Source organism: Marmota monax, unplaced genomic scaffold (genome assembly GCF_021218885.2).
Source record: "Marmota monax isolate L192 unplaced genomic scaffold, Marmota_monax_Labrador192_F-V1.1 WCK01_AAM20220418_F8-fsc00055, whole genome shotgun sequence".
NCBI classification, from domain to species: Eukaryota; Metazoa; Chordata; class Mammalia; order Rodentia; family Sciuridae; genus Marmota; species Marmota monax.
The window spans coordinates 10,459,680-10,477,185 of record NW_026695205.1 but is presented as its reverse complement, the minus strand read 5'-3'; the positions used below and the strand labels follow the sequence as shown (position 1 = coordinate 10,477,185).

General features: G+C 47.5%; 1 protein-coding gene across 1 annotated transcript in view; it reads right to left on the bottom strand.

Moving 5' to 3' along the window:
- The window catches only part of Ildr2 (immunoglobulin like domain containing receptor 2), a 58,123-nt gene extending 51,354 nt beyond the window's left edge, over nucleotides 1–6,769 (bottom strand). Inside the window, exons 1-2 of the mRNA XM_058574404.1 lie at nucleotides 6,505–6,769; nucleotides 4,760–5,437 (exon numbers count right to left, since the gene is read on the bottom strand). Coding sequence (XP_058430387.1) covers nucleotides 4,760–5,437; nucleotides 6,505–6,769 — 943 coding nt within the window. The remainder of the gene's footprint in view (nucleotides 1–4,759; nucleotides 5,438–6,504) is intronic.
- Nucleotides 6,770–17,506: the final 10,737 nt, after the last annotated feature.

The following is a 17,506-nucleotide window of genomic DNA, read 5'->3' as shown; positions in this document are numbered from 1 at the left end:
GATTGATCCACTTCCACCAGAAAATATGTTTTCTCTTGGATTCAAACACTAAAAACAACCAGGTCACATTAAGTCCACGACACTGTGTTGTGCCTTTAATCAGCAAGATACCATGAGCTTGGACGAGTCACTTATTTCCTCTGAGCCTCTGTCTTTGTGGTGTAAGTAGGCAGTGCCCGCCTCACTTTGAAGGATCAAATGGGATAAGGCGCAGGAACATCACCTAACACAGAGAGACACATTACAGCTGGTAAATAAGAACAACCCACCACCACGTCATCTTCCTTTATATTCCTGCTTGGAGGAAAGAAGTTGGAAGGAGTGAAGAGGTAAGTGAGCCCTGGAGCAAAAATCTGAGACTGGAGCTGGGCACGGTGTGCACACCTGAAGTCCCAGTTACTTGGGAAGCCAAGGCAGGGGCATGGCTGGAGCGCACAAGTTCAGAACCAGCCTGGACAACACAGCAAGACCCTACCTCAACGAAACGAGACTGGGACACTCTAGGTCCGTGCTGGCTGGACAAGCAGTCGTCCTATCTGTCTTACTTCCCCAGCCCCCACAGGACCACACTTCATTGTTCCGAGAGGACGCTCTCCTGTCCACCGAGCACTGGGAGCGACTCCATCTGTTCTGAAAGGCCTAACGAGTGAGCGGCTCCTTTCCTAGCTGGTGTTTTTCATTCCAGTTGTTCACTGGACTGAAAAGGCTGAAGAAAGCGGAGGCCCCCTGATGGCTCTGCCCTGGAAAGGAAGAATGGGCCTGTCACTCAAGCTCTGATTTCCAGTCTAAACTAAAGGGAGAAAAGTTCAGAATCTAGAATCTTAGAGGTAAAAGTAACCTCGAAAAACACCTCATTCTTCACATTTCAAGACCAAGATACAAACCTACTGTGGCTTAAGGAGGAGCTGGGACTAGAATCTAATCCACATCTCCCATGCAAGGGATCTCTCCACTAACCAAGCCCTAAGTATGGCACTAAGACTGAGCACAGCACTAACAGCACCTCACCTAGACTGCTACTGCAGTCCTCAATCAGGATGAGGTCACCACCCTTCCAAAGCACATGTCCAAATTGTAGGGAGTGACACTGAGACAACCTCCTCCGAACCCAGCGAGAAACGTCACTTGGGGGATGGTGGGCATGAGGATGGCTGTGCTAAAAGCATCAAAGGAAGATGTCCTGGTATGAACAGGTCACTTCTGTGGAGGAAAGCAGAATACGGGAGGGAGAGAAATTGGAAGGGATACCGGGTAGGCCAGGAAGGCATGGAAGTTGGTGTCAGAAGTCTCCAAAAGCAACACTTCCATCTCCACACCACTCTGTCTTCACACTCAAACCAGTCCTCACCATCACCAGGCCACCACCCGAGTGCAAATGGGACCAGGAAATGACCACTACCCAATACCTCCTTCCCCTGCAGCTGGGTTAGGAGCCCCTTAGGCACCCACAGTACTTAGTGCAGGTCTCAATTGCTGCTTTCCCACAACACTATCACTCCATAACTGAGTGTCCACAATTGTATAACCCTTACCTGCACCACATGCTGGGCTCCTAGAAGGCAGTGGCCGTGTCCTGTCTATCTTGTTAATTCCAGCACAATGACCAGGATGTGGGAATAGCCCACTAACTTTGCCTGAGGAAAAGTCCTCACTCACCATCACCTCCTCTGAGAGCTGATCTGGGCAGGAACCCCTAGTGTGGCCTCGCTGTGCCTCCCCGATGCTGGCCTGCAGCACTGAGGTGGCGCTCCTCAGGGACCATCAACCACCATAACAAAATGCCTGAACACTAGGTTACAACCCTCGCTCGAGGCCACCGACTGCGTCCTCCGGGGCTTCATTCTCAGCACCTATCATGGGGCTTAGAAGCCACCGGAGTTTAATACAAGCTTGCAGAATGGAGGGACACATGAATGAATGACACCAAGGCTGACACCAGAAATGCTGACAGAGCAGGCGATCTTCATCTCAGACACCCGCCAACGTCTCCAGGAAACACACGGATGGGCCCCCAGAGCAAAGCCCCAGCCCTCCCCCAGCCCCTGCTACCAGGAACGATGAAATGCCACCTATATTCGGGGACAAAGACCTGAGTGAACCCTCCTTCAAGCCTGGTAGCTGGAGGGCACCTGTTGCTCAAATGGCAGCTGGTAAGCATTCTGTTTTTCCAAAACAACAACAGCAAAATCAATCTACTGCAGGAAGCAGTATCACAATGACAATAAGAAATCATGAGGCTAAATATGTAGCAGGAAGAAATTCAGAATTTTAGCAGAGAGAGAAGGAAGGAGCTGCTAGAGCCTGAGGGGAAACCTGAAGGGTTGATTGGAAATTGCTCAGCCTGCAGGGGGAGGGGGGCGGGGGGTGGGGGAGAGGGGGAGAGAACGGGGAGGGGGAGGGGGGGACAGGGAGGGAGAGGGGGAGAGAACGGGGAGGGGGAGGGGGGGACAAGGAGGGAGAGGCAGGACCATGTGGCTTTCTTCTTGGCTCTCTGTCTCATTTTTAATCCGTCTTTTCCTTTCTCCCTCCCTTTCTACCACCCCCTCAAGAGAGAATTCATTGATTGGGCTAGACTAAAATCTTCTACCTTTCCTCACATGGTTTCTCTGTGAGGAATGAGTCTGATTCCAACTCATCCTCCACTGCTCTTCTCTCCTCGACCCCCCTCCCCAGCCGCCATTGTTAGCTCCTCTCCTTGGCTCAGGCTGAGAGACAGCTTGTCCTTGGGCACCTCTGACACCAGCGAAGGAGGAGAGGGTGCCCGGAGTGACCACTGGCTCGGAAGGAGCAACCCTCCCTGCAGAGCAAAGCAGCCCCAGCCATCTGACTGCGGAGGCGGCCTGATAGGAACCTGTTGCCTGCTGCCAGGTCGGAGCAGCCTCTCCAGGTGCGGAGGGCAGAAGGCACAGGCATCACCTCCTCAAGCACAAATTGAACAAACCCCTCCAACAACCCAGGAAGGCAGAAGGGGAGAGTGCCAACAGGACCGGCCGAGGTTCCGGCTGGGAAAACTGCAGTCTAGTTCCAATGACCCCTGTGCTGGGTGCCTGCTGCTTCCCTGGGCCTCCTTTTCTAGAACCAAGAGAGCTGAACGAGATTTCTCGGGGCCCTGCCACTGGAAGGAGTCCACAAGAAACGGACAGCCATCTAGAGAGGCCAGATGTGCTGCTCCCATCCCCTGCACAGCCCCAGAGTGCATCTCGGGAGCAGGTCTGGAAGAGCTCCTCTGGCTCAGGACCCCTCCCCAGATGCCTGGCTGACTTCGGGGAGTTGCCGGTACAGGCTGCAGGTCTAAGCGCACCTGGAAGATGATAACTGAGAAGAGACAAATTAAGGAAGCGGAATCATGAGGGTGGCAGTGGAAACGCTGGGAGGCCAGGGGAGGGGGAGGCATGGATCAGCCAAACCCTGAAATTAGAGATGATTCATATTTGAATAACGTGGGAGGGATGAACTCAGAGCAGCCAAGATAAGATGCTAGCTCTGCTAAGGGTACCCTCTCCAGCTGAAACCCAGGGGCACAAGAGCAATGTTAGGGGCCTTTCATTTGAAATAGAAGAAAATTGTAGGCAATCAATAATCTCATTCTGCAACAAGAGAAATGAGCATTTGCCTTTCTTCTTAAATGTATTTTACCCTCCTTCAGGCTCGCCTGGGCTATCTTAACCTGGTTCCCCTTTCCAAGTGATGTGATTTTCTTTTCCAGACCTGGTGGCAACTCAGAGGGGCAAAACTTCTTCCTGTTTGCGCTATTTTTCCCTTTCGTCTCTGCCCCTCATTGTCCCCACCCTGTCTTGTCACCTTTCTGACACCTTGCTGTTTTCTCTATCACTCTGTCCCCACTTGGTTTTGAACAAATCCCAGCCCAAGCCACCCCACCCCTCATTAGGGCAGTTTTGGCAATCTCTTAGGGCTGGTCACTCCCTAGGCTATTTGTCCCTTGGGGGTAGGACATAGTGTTGTTAGCTGCCAACAGGAGCCTTTCCTAGCCCCAGAAGAATGGGAAGAAAGTTCACAAAAAGGAGAAGAGGACACAGGATCCAGGGGGACTCCAGCGATGGATGGGGAGAAGGCCACGGCCTCAGGACCTCTCTGCAAAGTATCTTTATTGAGTGTGTGTGGGGGGGGGGAGAGGAGTCCATCTATTAGAAAGGGTCTTTTTCTTTTACCACGGAACCACTCCCCAAATGATACCAGTGACAGAGCCAGGCCCAGACTCCACGACCAATCAAGCCTGGGTCCTCAAGTCCTCCCCAATCTTCCTCATTTGAACCCCGAAGCCCAGGGAGCCACAGAGAATGCCCTGGGTCTTCCTCCTTCTCTAAGAAAGGAATTGGGGAGACACTCCCCTACCCGTCCCCCACCTCCCCCCAAATCATCCCTTTTTAAAGAACCAGCCTCCTCCGAGCCTTCGATTTTTTCAGCCAGGGTTTTCCCAGGATTCGGCATCACAAACTCAGGCTAAGACCAGGAAGAACTGCGGTATGGAGACAGGAATGCATAAAGAACAGAAGCCCAGAGCCCATGAGTCAAACGTGGGGCTTCTCCCCCGCCCCCCCATCACACTCACACTCTCTCTCTCTCTCTCTCTCACACACACACACACACACACACACACACGCGGCCCCTCCCCCACCTACCACCAGCTCGCTAAGCCGCTTCAACATGGTCACTAAGGAGGAAGCCCAGGGTGGGTGAGAACCGCACCGCTGTGGGAATACACGTAAAGTTCTTCGTCTCCGCGGAAAACGATCCTTACCTGTTAGCCAGAAGACAGCGATCCACCCCAGCACGACCCTGTCCATTTCCCCCAACTTCCCATGCAGGTCAGGCACGGGAAAGTAAAGAGCGGCCGGAATGAGGGGTCCGACGACGTGCGGCACAGGCGGCACAGGCGTCCCTGGATGGCTGGGCTGTTCGCGCCGAAGAACCGGCGGTGCAGGAGAGCCGGGCTGGGCGCGCAGGAGAGCGGGGATGGCCACGCAGGAGAGCCGGCTGGGCGCGCAGGAGAGCGGGGATGGCCACGCAGGAGAGCGGGGCTGGGCGCGCAGGAGAGCGGGGATGGCCACGCAGGAGAGCCGGCTGGGCGCGCAGGAGAGCGGGGATGGCCACGCAGGAGAGCCGGCTGGGCGCGCAGGAGAGCGGGGATGGCCACGCAGGAGAGCCGGGGTGGTCACGCAGGAAAGCCGGCTGGGCGCGCTGGAGAGCCGGGCTGGGAACGTAGGAGAACCGGCTGGCTGCGACGCGGGGCTGGTGGCGCCGGAGAGCCCGGCGGACACACGCGCTGCCGCGGGCGGGCTGTGCGCGGCGCTCGGCGGCGCCTTCCCTGCAGCCGCGGCGACCTGCACGCCCAGCAGCGAGCGCGGGGGCGCCGCCCGCCAGAGCTGCCGCGTGGGGGAGCTCGGCCGTCGCCCGCGCCTCCCCGCCCGCCGCGCGGCTGCCAAAGTTTCCCGATCACGTGCCGCCCCCGCGGCCCGGGGTCAGCGCAGAGCCGCAGAGGCACCCGGACAGCCCGCGAAGGGGAGGCGCTGGGAAGCAGGAGCGACCCTCGGGTTTCCCCCAGCTGAGACAGCGAGCGGAAACCCCGCAAGAACGTGGGCCGGAGACTCAGCAGCGGGCTTTCTGTGCATGGGCGACGAGGTGGGGAACCTGTGGGGACTTGGCAGATATTAGGCTGCAGGTCCGGTAGGCAGGAGGTTTGCTTTCCCTGGGCCCCCACCCCTGAGTCTGGCTCTCTTTTTGGCAATGCAAGGAACCAGAAGACGCGGCAGAATTGAAAAAAGTAGGCGGGAATCCCGCCTCACAACTTTTCCCTGTTAAAGAATAAGAGCATACGGCCTTTTAACAGAAAACAGGCAAAACTAGAATGAAATAAACATTTGTGACTGACATCTGTCCAGTATGTTTTGCAGGGCATGCTCATTGGATTATTCCCATCTCTAAAATGGATTTGTCACTTGTGTAGGAAAGGAGTCACAGGGTGTTGAGACAGAACTAAGGAATATATGTTTGGCTTACCAAATATGTGTCGTCTCTCCTAGGTGCTAAGAACTAAGGATCCGAGGATAAGACAGACTTCTGCCTTTAGGGAACCTCATCTTGGGTTCAAGAGAGGAGAAATTCAGACCATTAGGGTCAAAATAATACATATTCATTGTAAAATCCAGCAAATGTGGTCATAGAGACACAGGGAAACTTCCTGGGGAACAGGAAGGAAGGAGCTAGTTGGTCTTGAGGGGGTGAGGATCACCATAAGGAGAGATAGCACTTGCACATTCTGCATGTGCAGAATGGGCAAGATCTGGGATGGTCAGGGATTGGTAGTGGAAAGATGTCATGTGTGGGGCATTATGGGCAGACAACACAGAAAGGTCTAAAATAGTGGCCCTGGCTTGAGAAGAGTTCCTAACTCCACACCTCAGGATAATCACATCTGAAAGCAGGGGTGACTTGAGCACATAGGAAACCAGGAGGAGACCCTGAGTGGGGGTCTTCCATGGCTACCTGGCTTTTGAGCTCCCTTCACATTTTTGAGCAAGTCCAACTCCAGGAGCTGAAAGTCCAGAGCAGCTCCCGATTGCTCCAGCCAGAGTGCAGATCCTTGACCCAGGCAGGTCAAGCCTGGCCTCTGGGTCACAGCAATATGGAGCGAGTCATCAGGAGGCAGGACAGTGTGACCATCTGTTTTGCTAGCCTCTCTGGGTTCCAGACTGTCTTCTGCATCTGGATCTCCAGCTTTCCTGGCCGGAGCCTCCTGGTATCTTTTCATGAACTCTCTTCCTGTCTGTTTTATTTTTGCCAAGATGATTTTTGGTGCACACCACTAAGAAACCTGAATAACATGCTGTGTGAGATGAAAAAAAAAAGTATATAGAAACAAAGGAGGTACCTAACATTTGTGAGTTTCTTATTAGATTCTAGGCATAGAATCTCCATGTTCTACAATATTTCTCATTTAATCCTAATACGGACACTTAGGCCTTGTGAGTATAAGTAACTCCTCTGAGGTCAGGTAGCTAGTAAAAGACAGCACTCGCATTTGCACTTAGGTCATCCGACTCCAAAGTGATCGAGTCTGCACCATAAAAGGGTTTGAGGACACCAGAGGTTTGAGATGAGGCAGTGTTTGTATTATGTTCTGCCATTTGCTGCTATATGTATGTGCATACCTGGTATGCCAAAGCGTTTGAATAATGTTCAGTATCTGAGCACACTTAACAATGGCATTTTTATACACAATTTGGACACAAAAACAAGTTTCTACAGGTGAAAACGGGAAATGGACTGAGTGAAGAGACCCAGGATGTGCTGGTGAAGTGGAAAGTGAAGGCCCACAGAAGTGAGCTTTGCATGTGTGCTCAGAGTACATGCCTGTGCACACTTCCAGGGAAGGCAAGCAGTGTGCTGAAGAGCTCAGCCAGAGGGAATCACAGAAGACAGGCACCTGGTCTACCATCCCAGGAGCTGGAAGTCGGCGTAGCATCCTGCATGCCCACTTTATACCCAAAGAGCTACAGGTGGTCTATCCTGAGTCTTCCTGCATGAGTGGGGCTGCAGGTCATCCCCTAAATTAGTGTGTGCCCCTCCCAAATGCACATTATTACCAAAATGATGGAGGTAACAAGCTTTAAGGGTTTAAGGGTATACCTACTGATTCAAAGCATGCAGCCTAAGGTAGGGAGCTGGGAGGAGAATGGGGCATATTATTTTGCCATATCGATGGAGGGTAGTAGAGTGTGACACCCAGAATCCCGTGTTCTTCCAAGTGTGGTTTTTGAATTTCCAACACCAGAATCACATTATCAGGCCCACTTAGAAGTCAAATTCCCAGGCTTTACTATAACTGATGAGATCTGATATGCCAGGCAGGCCTGGAAATCTGCCTTCCCCAAGTGCTTTTGATGCACATTAATGTTTAAGAAGCAATGCCTAACCTCTTGGGAAGCTGTGGAGTTAATGTTTTCAAATGTACCTACCCTCTGGCTAAGCTCCAGTTGTCCATTTGTCCTTGCCCCTAAATAGAGAGTGGCTCATCTTGACACTTTCTCCTGCAACTGGAAACCAACATGTCAGAACAAGTCCTATGTGGGACCAGACCAGAATTCCCATGAAGCCACAGCTAGGGTTGTGTTTGGTGGGGAGGCAGGTGGGCTAACAGGCTGCTCCCTCAAAACTGTACATTTTAGAACAGAATTGGGACACAGGAAAAGGGAAGTGAACCAGTGCAAGGAGACATGCTGGTAGCTGGTAGCAACCACATAGTTATAAATACAATGCCACCGAATCCTTTAAAACACAGTCTTCTTGCAGACACAGGCGTGCACGCACACGAATCCTGCTAACACAGGTCTTTATAAAGCACACGCATAGAATCACATTTCCACTGCTCCTCTCCGATCTTGTGTTCCAGGAGGAATACAGGCAGTGTGCCTCAAGAACAGATGCCATGCTTCTCATCTAAGTTGGGTTCATTTCTCCTTCCTTGTGCTGCCTTCCCATCCCCCAAACCTTCAAAACCATCCTCAATTATAAGGTTAAAAAAACTAAATTAAACAAAAGAAATTTTAAAAATGGAGGCTCTATGATGAAAATGGAAACATTTTTTAATCTGGAAGCCCTTTCATGTTGAGGAAAAAATTGTTTCGTTTTTTTAAAAAAGCAAATATAAAGTGCATGATGCCACCCCATCCCCAAAATATGAACTGGCAAGAACAGTGGTGAGTATATAATAAGCAAAAGACTAGAGAACATGCTGAGAAGTCGACTTGCGGCAGATCTAATCCAAGAGCCGGCTGCCTCAGGCTTCAGTCCAACTGCAGCAGGGCTGGATGCTGGGTGGGTGCTGGGCTGGGTACTTCTGTGTTCCATCCTGAGGCCAGATGCCCCCCCCCCCAGCAGTGGGATAGCCTCCCCTGCATCAGCTCTCCCCAATGCTTTCCCCAAGAGTCCATCAAAGGATAGTGTGAAGAAAAAAAGAGTAAAACATAAAAGGATACTTACAGTATGGACTCAAATGTCAAAAAGTGCACTTAAAAGAGACAAAGGAAACAATAAAAGAGTCACAATAGCCATCTCTGGGTAAGACCGTCACCAATTTACATTTTCTTCTCTATGATTTCTATGTACTGTACTATGTTCTGTTGCCTAAGTTCATTTCTACAATGTAAAAAAAACTTGCTGGTCAGAAGATAGGCTTCTGCCAAAATTGACTGAGTCTCTAGGACGACCCCGGAGGAAGGAGAGAAGGGGGACAGGTGTTTGTCAGGTCTGTATTTTCAGCCACCCAAAAAGCCCCCAAATGTACACCCGCTCTCCTGATGTTTCAATTGTGCTCAGTTAATCAGGTTAATTGTGAGCATCGGGGCCTGGGAGCCCTTACCAAGGGAGAGTTCCAACTGTAATCTCTTTGTAATTTGAGCCAAAGATTGAAGTAAGGCTGCTTCCTTTAGGAGCCCTCTTTTTCCCTTTGCTTCTGTTTTTGTTTAGATGTGAGCATCTTCTGGAGACCTGAATAGCATTCATGGCCCCCCAAATGAGCAGCAGAGCAATTCTGATTCCAATGGGCAAGCAGGGCTCTAGGTCCAAGGGACCGTGCTGGAGTTGTGAGGGGGGACTCTCTCACACGTGTTGGTGCAGTACCCCTCCCCCAATTCGGGGTGCCCTACACATGGAGAGAATCATCATAAATTTCTTTAATTACAAACTATTCCAGGTTATTCACCTTCCTTTTCCTCATCTTTCTGTTGCCTAAGTTCATCCATTTTCCACACACAAAAGTGTCCATTATATCTAGAAATTCAAGATAGGCATTCAAAGGTGAATGAACTACATCCTCCTACCTCAAAGAGCTAATAATCAAGTTGTATCCATACGCATGGGGAAGGGCAAACACGAGGTCTTTCAATATGATGTGTGACAGGGTCTGGTAGGACATGTACCAGATATAATGTAGAAACAAGAGATGGAGAGGGATCAATTATCCATCAATAGTGCTGGTCAGAGATATCTTCATGTAAAGGTGACCCTGAGAAAGGGACAAGGAGGTCCTACAGAGGTGCAAGGAACAGGCAAGTGACAGCAGGACCTGCTGCCTGGAGCTTGGGTCCACAAAGCGCAGAGCCAGTAATGAGCTGGGCAGGTAGGCTGGGGACCGACAGGGGAGACCAAGCCACCAGGTGTGGACTTAACTCCACAGGCAAAGAACACCCTCATGAGAATTTCTAAGCAGAAGAACATCAGACCTGTATTTGGGCAGTTTATCTGGCTGCAGAGTGTAGCAGGAGTTGGAAGAGAAACCAACAGAGGCCACTCCCCTGGGAAAGTTTCTTACCAGATCCCTAGAAGGGCCAAGCATAGAACTACACTATGGGACAGCACAAGGAAGAACCAACAGACTCCACAGGGAGACAACAGGCAGAATCCACACGACCCGACAAGAGTTGCATGTATAGCCTGAGCAAGCAGGAGGATCCTCCACACTGCAGAGCACAGCGGTGTGTTCAGGCAGTGTCTAGAAGGTAGTTGGAGATTCCCCTCTGCTTTGGCACAGCATTTGGTAGTAAAAAGAGCATCCGTAAGGATCAGATTGGTGTATGAATGTTGAAGCAGGGAGTGCTTAGAGCTCAAGGTCACTCATGTGTGGTGTGGCCTCAGTTTCCCCTTTGCAAACCGGCAAAATCACAGAATCCGTTTCATGGGGTTGCATGAGGAGGAGATGAAATGACCCTCCAGGAGCCTTTAGCAAAGAATCCAACACAGTACCTTGTAATGCATGTATCCTCTCATCAGCGCCACCATCATCACAGGATGGAGGGAGGACCCACAGTGAACAACGTCAGGAGCTTAACTCAAACCAGCATCAGGAAAAAACTAGGACATATTTTACATGAACACACTGGTTTTCTCGGGGGATTTTCATAACATTTGGCTAGAAATTACACCTTACACTTCATGTTAAAAAAAAAAAAGTGGAAGCCGTCCAAGCCTCCAGTGGCTTCACCCCATGTAGGTAAACTCTAAGTCCTTATGGTGGTCTTGTAAGCCCTATAGGACTTGGCCCCCACTCCCTCCCTAATAGCCTCTCTACCTTCACCCTACCCATTTACCCCGGTCGCTCGCCTCGCTGAACGTGCCTGTGTGCTCCCACCTCAGAGCTCTGGACTTGCTGTCCCCTGTCTGAATGCTCTTCCTCCCATATCTTCATGGTTTGCCTCCTCATTCCAGTCTTTGCTCAGATTTCATTTCCTCATAGACTGTCTTTTCTGACCACCCTAAAACTGCACAGTCCCTCCGTTGCTATTCCCTTATCCTGCATTAGTTTTCCTTACTCAACTTGTGCTATAAGATGACCTGACGTCTTGGTAGGGGTATGACTGTGTATTTCTTTATTGTCTGGTTTCCTCATTAGAAGCTGTCTTCTATCCACCTATTATTGTGCTTAAGGTAGCCTAGTATTCAGTAGGCTCTTACTAAATAGACACTGAATAACTGAGAGCCTTCCTGCCAGAACGGTTCTCTTTCCTTGGTTTCCTGCACTTCTCACTTCTTAGAATGTCCCCCCTTATTCACATTTACTGGTCTTCCTTCTTTGACTTCTAAATGCTAGTGTTCCTCAGAACTCCATCCTGGATCCTTTTCCTCCTCTCCAATCTCTCCTTAGGTGATCTCATCCATTTCCATGAATTTAAATATCATCTTTATGTGGCTTACTTCCAAATTCCACCTCCAGCCAGAGCTTCAGCTTACATGGCTGACTGCCTACTTGACATCTCCACTTGAATACACAGTAGACTTCTAGAAGTCAACATGACCACAGGGAACTCTGCATCCCCAGCCTCCCACACACACCCCAACAAACCCTGCCAGCCTTTGTAATTTCTGGATAGGAGAGCTGATTTGGTTGGAAAGTGGGGAAAGCTGTTCTGTTTATGTAGAATTATGTTTACGTAGATTTCTTTAAATGAATTGTACCAAAGAGGGAGAGGAGCAGATACCAGAAATTATGGAGAAGGTTTGGGCCCTCCTTGGCATTAGCTGCCCCCCTCTGTCTCCCTCTTAGAAAAAGCATCACTTGCCATTGAGTTACTCAAACCCAAACCTAGGGATCCCTCCTTTCTCTCTCTTACACACTCCTCTTATGAGCTCATTCTCTCTTTCCCCGAGATGCCCTTTGAGTTCTCCCTCGCCTCTCCACATCTACTGTGGTTTCTCTGTCCTAAGTCACCATCGTCTGCCACCTGGACTCTTGAGGGAGCCTCCTAACAGTCTCACTGTGCACATCCATCCTGCTGTGAGCCCTTCTTCAACAACAAAACTGATCTTCCTAAACTGCAAACCACACATTGATATGTCTTTAAAAACCTTACAGTAGGTTTCAAGTGCTCTCAGCATAGAAAATAAGTACATGATGTAATGCTTGTATCAGCTCGATTCAGCCATTCTGCAGTGGGCACATATTTCAAAGAATGTTGTACGTAGTAATTTGTCAATCAAAAACAAATGATAAATACACAAAATAAAACCCTTAAATGGCAACGGTTTTATTTAGAGCTGTAGTTGAACCACTCCTAGTGGCCACTCTCAATCCTCTAGATTTCTCCAACCTCAGCATGCACCAGTCTTCTACCTCGAGGACACACCCAGCTATTTGTCATCTGAGCCTTTACATATACTGTTCCGTCTGTTCAGAATGCTCCTCTCTCCATTCCTTTCTATCCTACCTTGTTCTAAAGGTCACCTGCTCTGCAGGGAGGTCTCCCTTGTCCACCTATCTAAAATTTAGTAGTTTAGTCTAAATACTGTTTTAAGATTAAAATAAGAAGGGAGTTATCTTGATCAAGATGGAGTAACAGGGAACAGATTTATCCAGCAGCCTGAAACTAAAACCCTGGTCGAATACATATGAAACAATTTTTTCAGAGCGGGTCTATCAGGGAGCAGATGGGAAAACAAGGTGAGCCTGTGGTTGTCCCAGGTTGCTGCCAGGGGAGAGCCCCAGGATGTGGAATCAGGAAGAGCAGCCTGGGCAGAGCCAGGGGACTCCTGGGGCTGAGGGGATGGGCTCAGGTGTCCTGGTTGGACACAGTGGCAAGAGTGTGTGGGCAGACTACCAGAAAGATAGAAAGGGAGAGACTCCCTCCTCGCTGTAGCTAAAGCTGAATGCTGATCATCGCCGACGTGGGCGGGAACCACGGTGCCAGGGAAAGGACTGGGAGAAAGGATGCGGGGGGGGGGGGGCAGTCTCTGGATTCACACAGGGCTGGAAATAGTTTGTTTCCCATCGGCCAAAATGGAGAAATCTCCAGACTCATGAGTCCTCAGGTGGAGTCCTCAGAAGGGTGCAGTATCAATAGAGGAGGAAATTAGTCCTAGTGGTTGCTCGGATCTCACACAAGAAACCACAAAAGCAAGTTTCAAAAGAAGCAAAACAGTCTTCAACTGTTTCTAAGTACCAAACTGTGACTCAGAACAAAGCACAAGAATATTTATAAGAATACAGAAATATGCAGCATTTAAAAGGCTAAAGTTTACAAGAGTAGCATCCCGTCAGATACTTCCAGACATGCACACAGAGAAGCAAGACAATGCAGACCAGAAGAAGAAAGTCAGCCAGTAGAAAGAGACAGACCAGAAATGACTCAGATGACATAAACGAGTAAAGATGATTCAAGGTTACTATCTGTCTTCCATTTCTCTACTCAATATGGTCTATCTCTCTTTTCTACCTTTTTTAACATGGAATATAGTTATAAGGTTTATTTTTTTTTCTTTTTTTTTTTTTTATTAACATGGCTTGCCCTTCATTTCAAGTCGGCCGGAACAACATGAAATCTACTTTCTAAAAATATTTTTTAGTTGTAGATGGACAAAATACCTTTATTTAATTTATTTATTTATATGTGGTGCTGAGGATTGAACCCAGGGCCTCACATGTGCAAGGCAAGACTCTACCACTGAGCTACAACCTCAGTCCCAGCCTTTTTCTTCTTCTTTTTTTTTTTGATATAGAAATTTTTTATTTATTTTTTTTTATTTTTTTATTGTTGGCTGTTCAAAACATTACATAGTTCTTGATATATCATATTTCACACTTTGATTCAAGTGGGTTATGAGCTCCCATTTTTACCCCATATACAGATTGCAGAATCACATCAGTTACACATCCATTGATTTACATATTGCCATACTAGTGTCTGTTGTGTTCTGCTGCCTTTCCTATCCTCTACTATCCCCCCTCCCCTCCCCTCCCCTCCCCTCCCCTCTTCTCTCTCTGCCCCCTCTACCGACATTCATTTGTCCCCCTTGTATTATTTTTCCCTTTCCCCTCACTTCCTCTTGTATGTACTTTTGTATAACTCTGAGGGTCTCCTTCCATTTCCATGCAATTTCCCTTCTCTCTCCCTTTCCCTCCCACCTCTCATCCCTGTTTAATGTTAATCTTCTTCTCATGCTCTTCGACCCTACTCTGTTCTTAGTTACTCTCCTTATATCAAAGAAGACATTTGGCATTTGTTTTTTAGGGATTGGCTAGCTTCACTTAGCATAATCTGCTCTAATGCCATCCATTTCCCTGTAAATTCTATGATTTTGTCATTTTTTAATGCAGAGTAATACTCCATTGTGTATAAATGCCACATTTTTTTTATCCATTCATCTATTGAAGGGCATCTAGGTTGGTTCCACAGTCTTGCTATTGTGAATTGTGCTGCTATGAACATCGATGTAGCAGTGTCCCTGTAGCATGCTCTTTTTAGGTCTTTAGGGAATAGACGGAGAAGGGGAATAGCTGGGTCAAATGGTGGCTCCATTCCCAGCTTTCCAAGAAATCTCCATACTGCTTTCCAAATTGGCCGCACCAATTTGCAGTCCCACCAGCAATGTACAAGTGTACCCTTTTCCCCACATCCTCGCCAGCACTTGTTGTTGTTTGACTTCATAATGGCTGCCAATCTTACTGGAGTGAGATGGTATCTTAGGGTGGTTTTGATTTGCATTTCTCTGACAGCTAGAGATGGTGAGCATTTTTTCATGTACTTGTTGATTGACTGTATGTCCTCCTCTGAGAAGTGTCTGTTCAGGTCCTTGGCCCATTTGTTGATCGCTTCTCGGCCTTTTGGCTAAGATCATGTGTAGTTATAAGGTTTAATATGATTATAATAACTATATGTGTGTATATATATATGTGGTTCAGTTAACTTTTAATGATGAAAACTATAAACAATCTGATGAGAAAATACACTGGATGGTGTTAATAGCAGATTAGACATAGAAGGAAATATAAGGAAAGTATATAAACAAAAGAAAAGCCTAAAGGAAAATGAACATCATTGTGAACTGTGGGCAGCCTCAAGCAACGCAGGGGTGGCGAGGGAACTTGGGAGATGGACATGTTTATTATCTCGATGGCAGTAACAGTTCCAGGTGTACACATGTATACATGTATCATCAAACTCCAACAACAACACTTTCAATATACTCAGTTGGTTATCCTTCAGTTATGTCTCAATATTGGTATTATTAAAAACCTAAAACCAAACAAACCTAAAACTAAAATCTTGGATGACATTGACAAGGCATGACAGGGACAGCAGGATGGGGGAGCAGTAGAAGAGGAGATGGAGAGGGAGAAGTATTAATTTTCTAAGCTTCTTGCCTGCTTGGGAACGGGGAGTATGGATACCTATATGAGAGTGTATGTTTTAAAACAAGAACCTTAAAACGTAATGGGTAAGGAAAGAATGAAGAGCAATAAGATGTGAACTTCAGAACCAGTGGAAGAGAAAGTGGAGAAAAACTGATTGATCCAACTAGTGTAAAAGAGAGAAAATAAGCCACACACATAGTGTAGACATTGAAAAGAATGGATACACTTTTTATTCAAAAAACTAGAAAAGAATTTCAAAACAGCCTGAGGTGAGTAGAGACAGAGAGTAATAAGCTCAAAAGTGGAAAGGAAAACCGTGACGCTGACAGTAAAACCCAAACAGATTTTTAAAGCCATCCGTAAGATAACGTTTGGAGGGCTTGGGTTGTAGCTCAACTGGGGTAGAGCACTTGCCAAGCACGTGTAGGTACTGGGTTTGACCCTGAGCACCACATTAAAATAAATAAATATAAAATAAAGGTATGGTTTAGTGGTGTATTAAGAATTGTAATGCAAAAATAAAGTTATAAAATTTTTTTCTAAAAAAAATTAGTTTGGGCAGTACTAAGAAAAAACTTAAAAGACACCCATAATATTAGGAATGAGAAGGAAAGGGACAATAGTACTGTAAACATTTGTTTTAAATTACAAGCAAATATCACCTTCCTTATTTCTTTTGTTTATAAAATCAACTTTTGAGCTATAAAGTACATGCAATAAAATGCACACATTCAGTGTATGGTTAGATGAATTTTGACATGTACTACTTACAACTACACAGCATGAAATATTTCTGCCAACCTAGGTTTCCAGTGTCAACCTCTTTCCCTGGCCTCCTGGACCCAGGTTGTGGCTGATATCACGTCTATACTATGGTTTCACCTTTTCTTGAGGCTTATTTTATGATGATGATGATTCTGGGGATTGAACCTGGGTGCTCTACTCCTGAGCTTTGTCACCAGCCTTTTTAATGTTTTAATCTTGAGACAGGGTCTCACTAAGTGGCCCAGGCTGGACTTGGGCTCCTCCTGCCTTGGCCTCCCAAGTTGCTGGGACTACAGGCATGAACCATATCTGGATTTTCCACGTTTTTATATCATATAATATGTACCCTTTTATGTATACCTTCTTTTACTCAACAAAATTTCAAAACACATCTATGCTGATGAGTATCAGTGCTAGTTCATTCCTTTTCATTTCTGAGTAGACATATACTTAGTAGACATCTGTCAGTAGACTGTAACTTATTAATTCACCTGTTGACGAACATTTGGATTTTCTGGCTTGGGGTTCTTATGAATAGAGAGGCTATAAAAATTATCTATAAGCTTTGTATGACTATAGTTTCATTCCTTCTAAAAAAGTGGAATTGCTGGCTCCTCTGATAAATGTAAGAAACTGTCAAGCATCTGTCCCAGCAATAAAGTATGAAAGTTTCAGTTGCTTCATCCCCTTTCCAAATTTTCAATACTTGAAAATCCAAATGTAATAGATAATTGTTACAATTTGGATCTGGACTATTTCCCGAAAGCTCATGTTCCAACCATGGACCCCAGTGCAGCAAGGTTCAGAGGTGGGGCTTTTAGAAAATGATTGGATTTTGAGAACTATAACCTCATCAATGGATTAATCCACTTTATGGTTAATAATTTGAATAGGCTACCAGATAATAACTACAGGCAGACGAGGCATGCCTGGAGAAAGCAGGTCACTGGGATCTTGTCCTTGGGGACTATAGCCTCTTCCTCACTCTCTCCACTCCAGTCTTCATGGCTGCCATAAGCTGAACGTTTTTCTGTGACTGCCCTTCTGCCATGATGCTCTGCCTTTCCTCAGGCCCAGAGAAATGGGGCCAGCTGACCA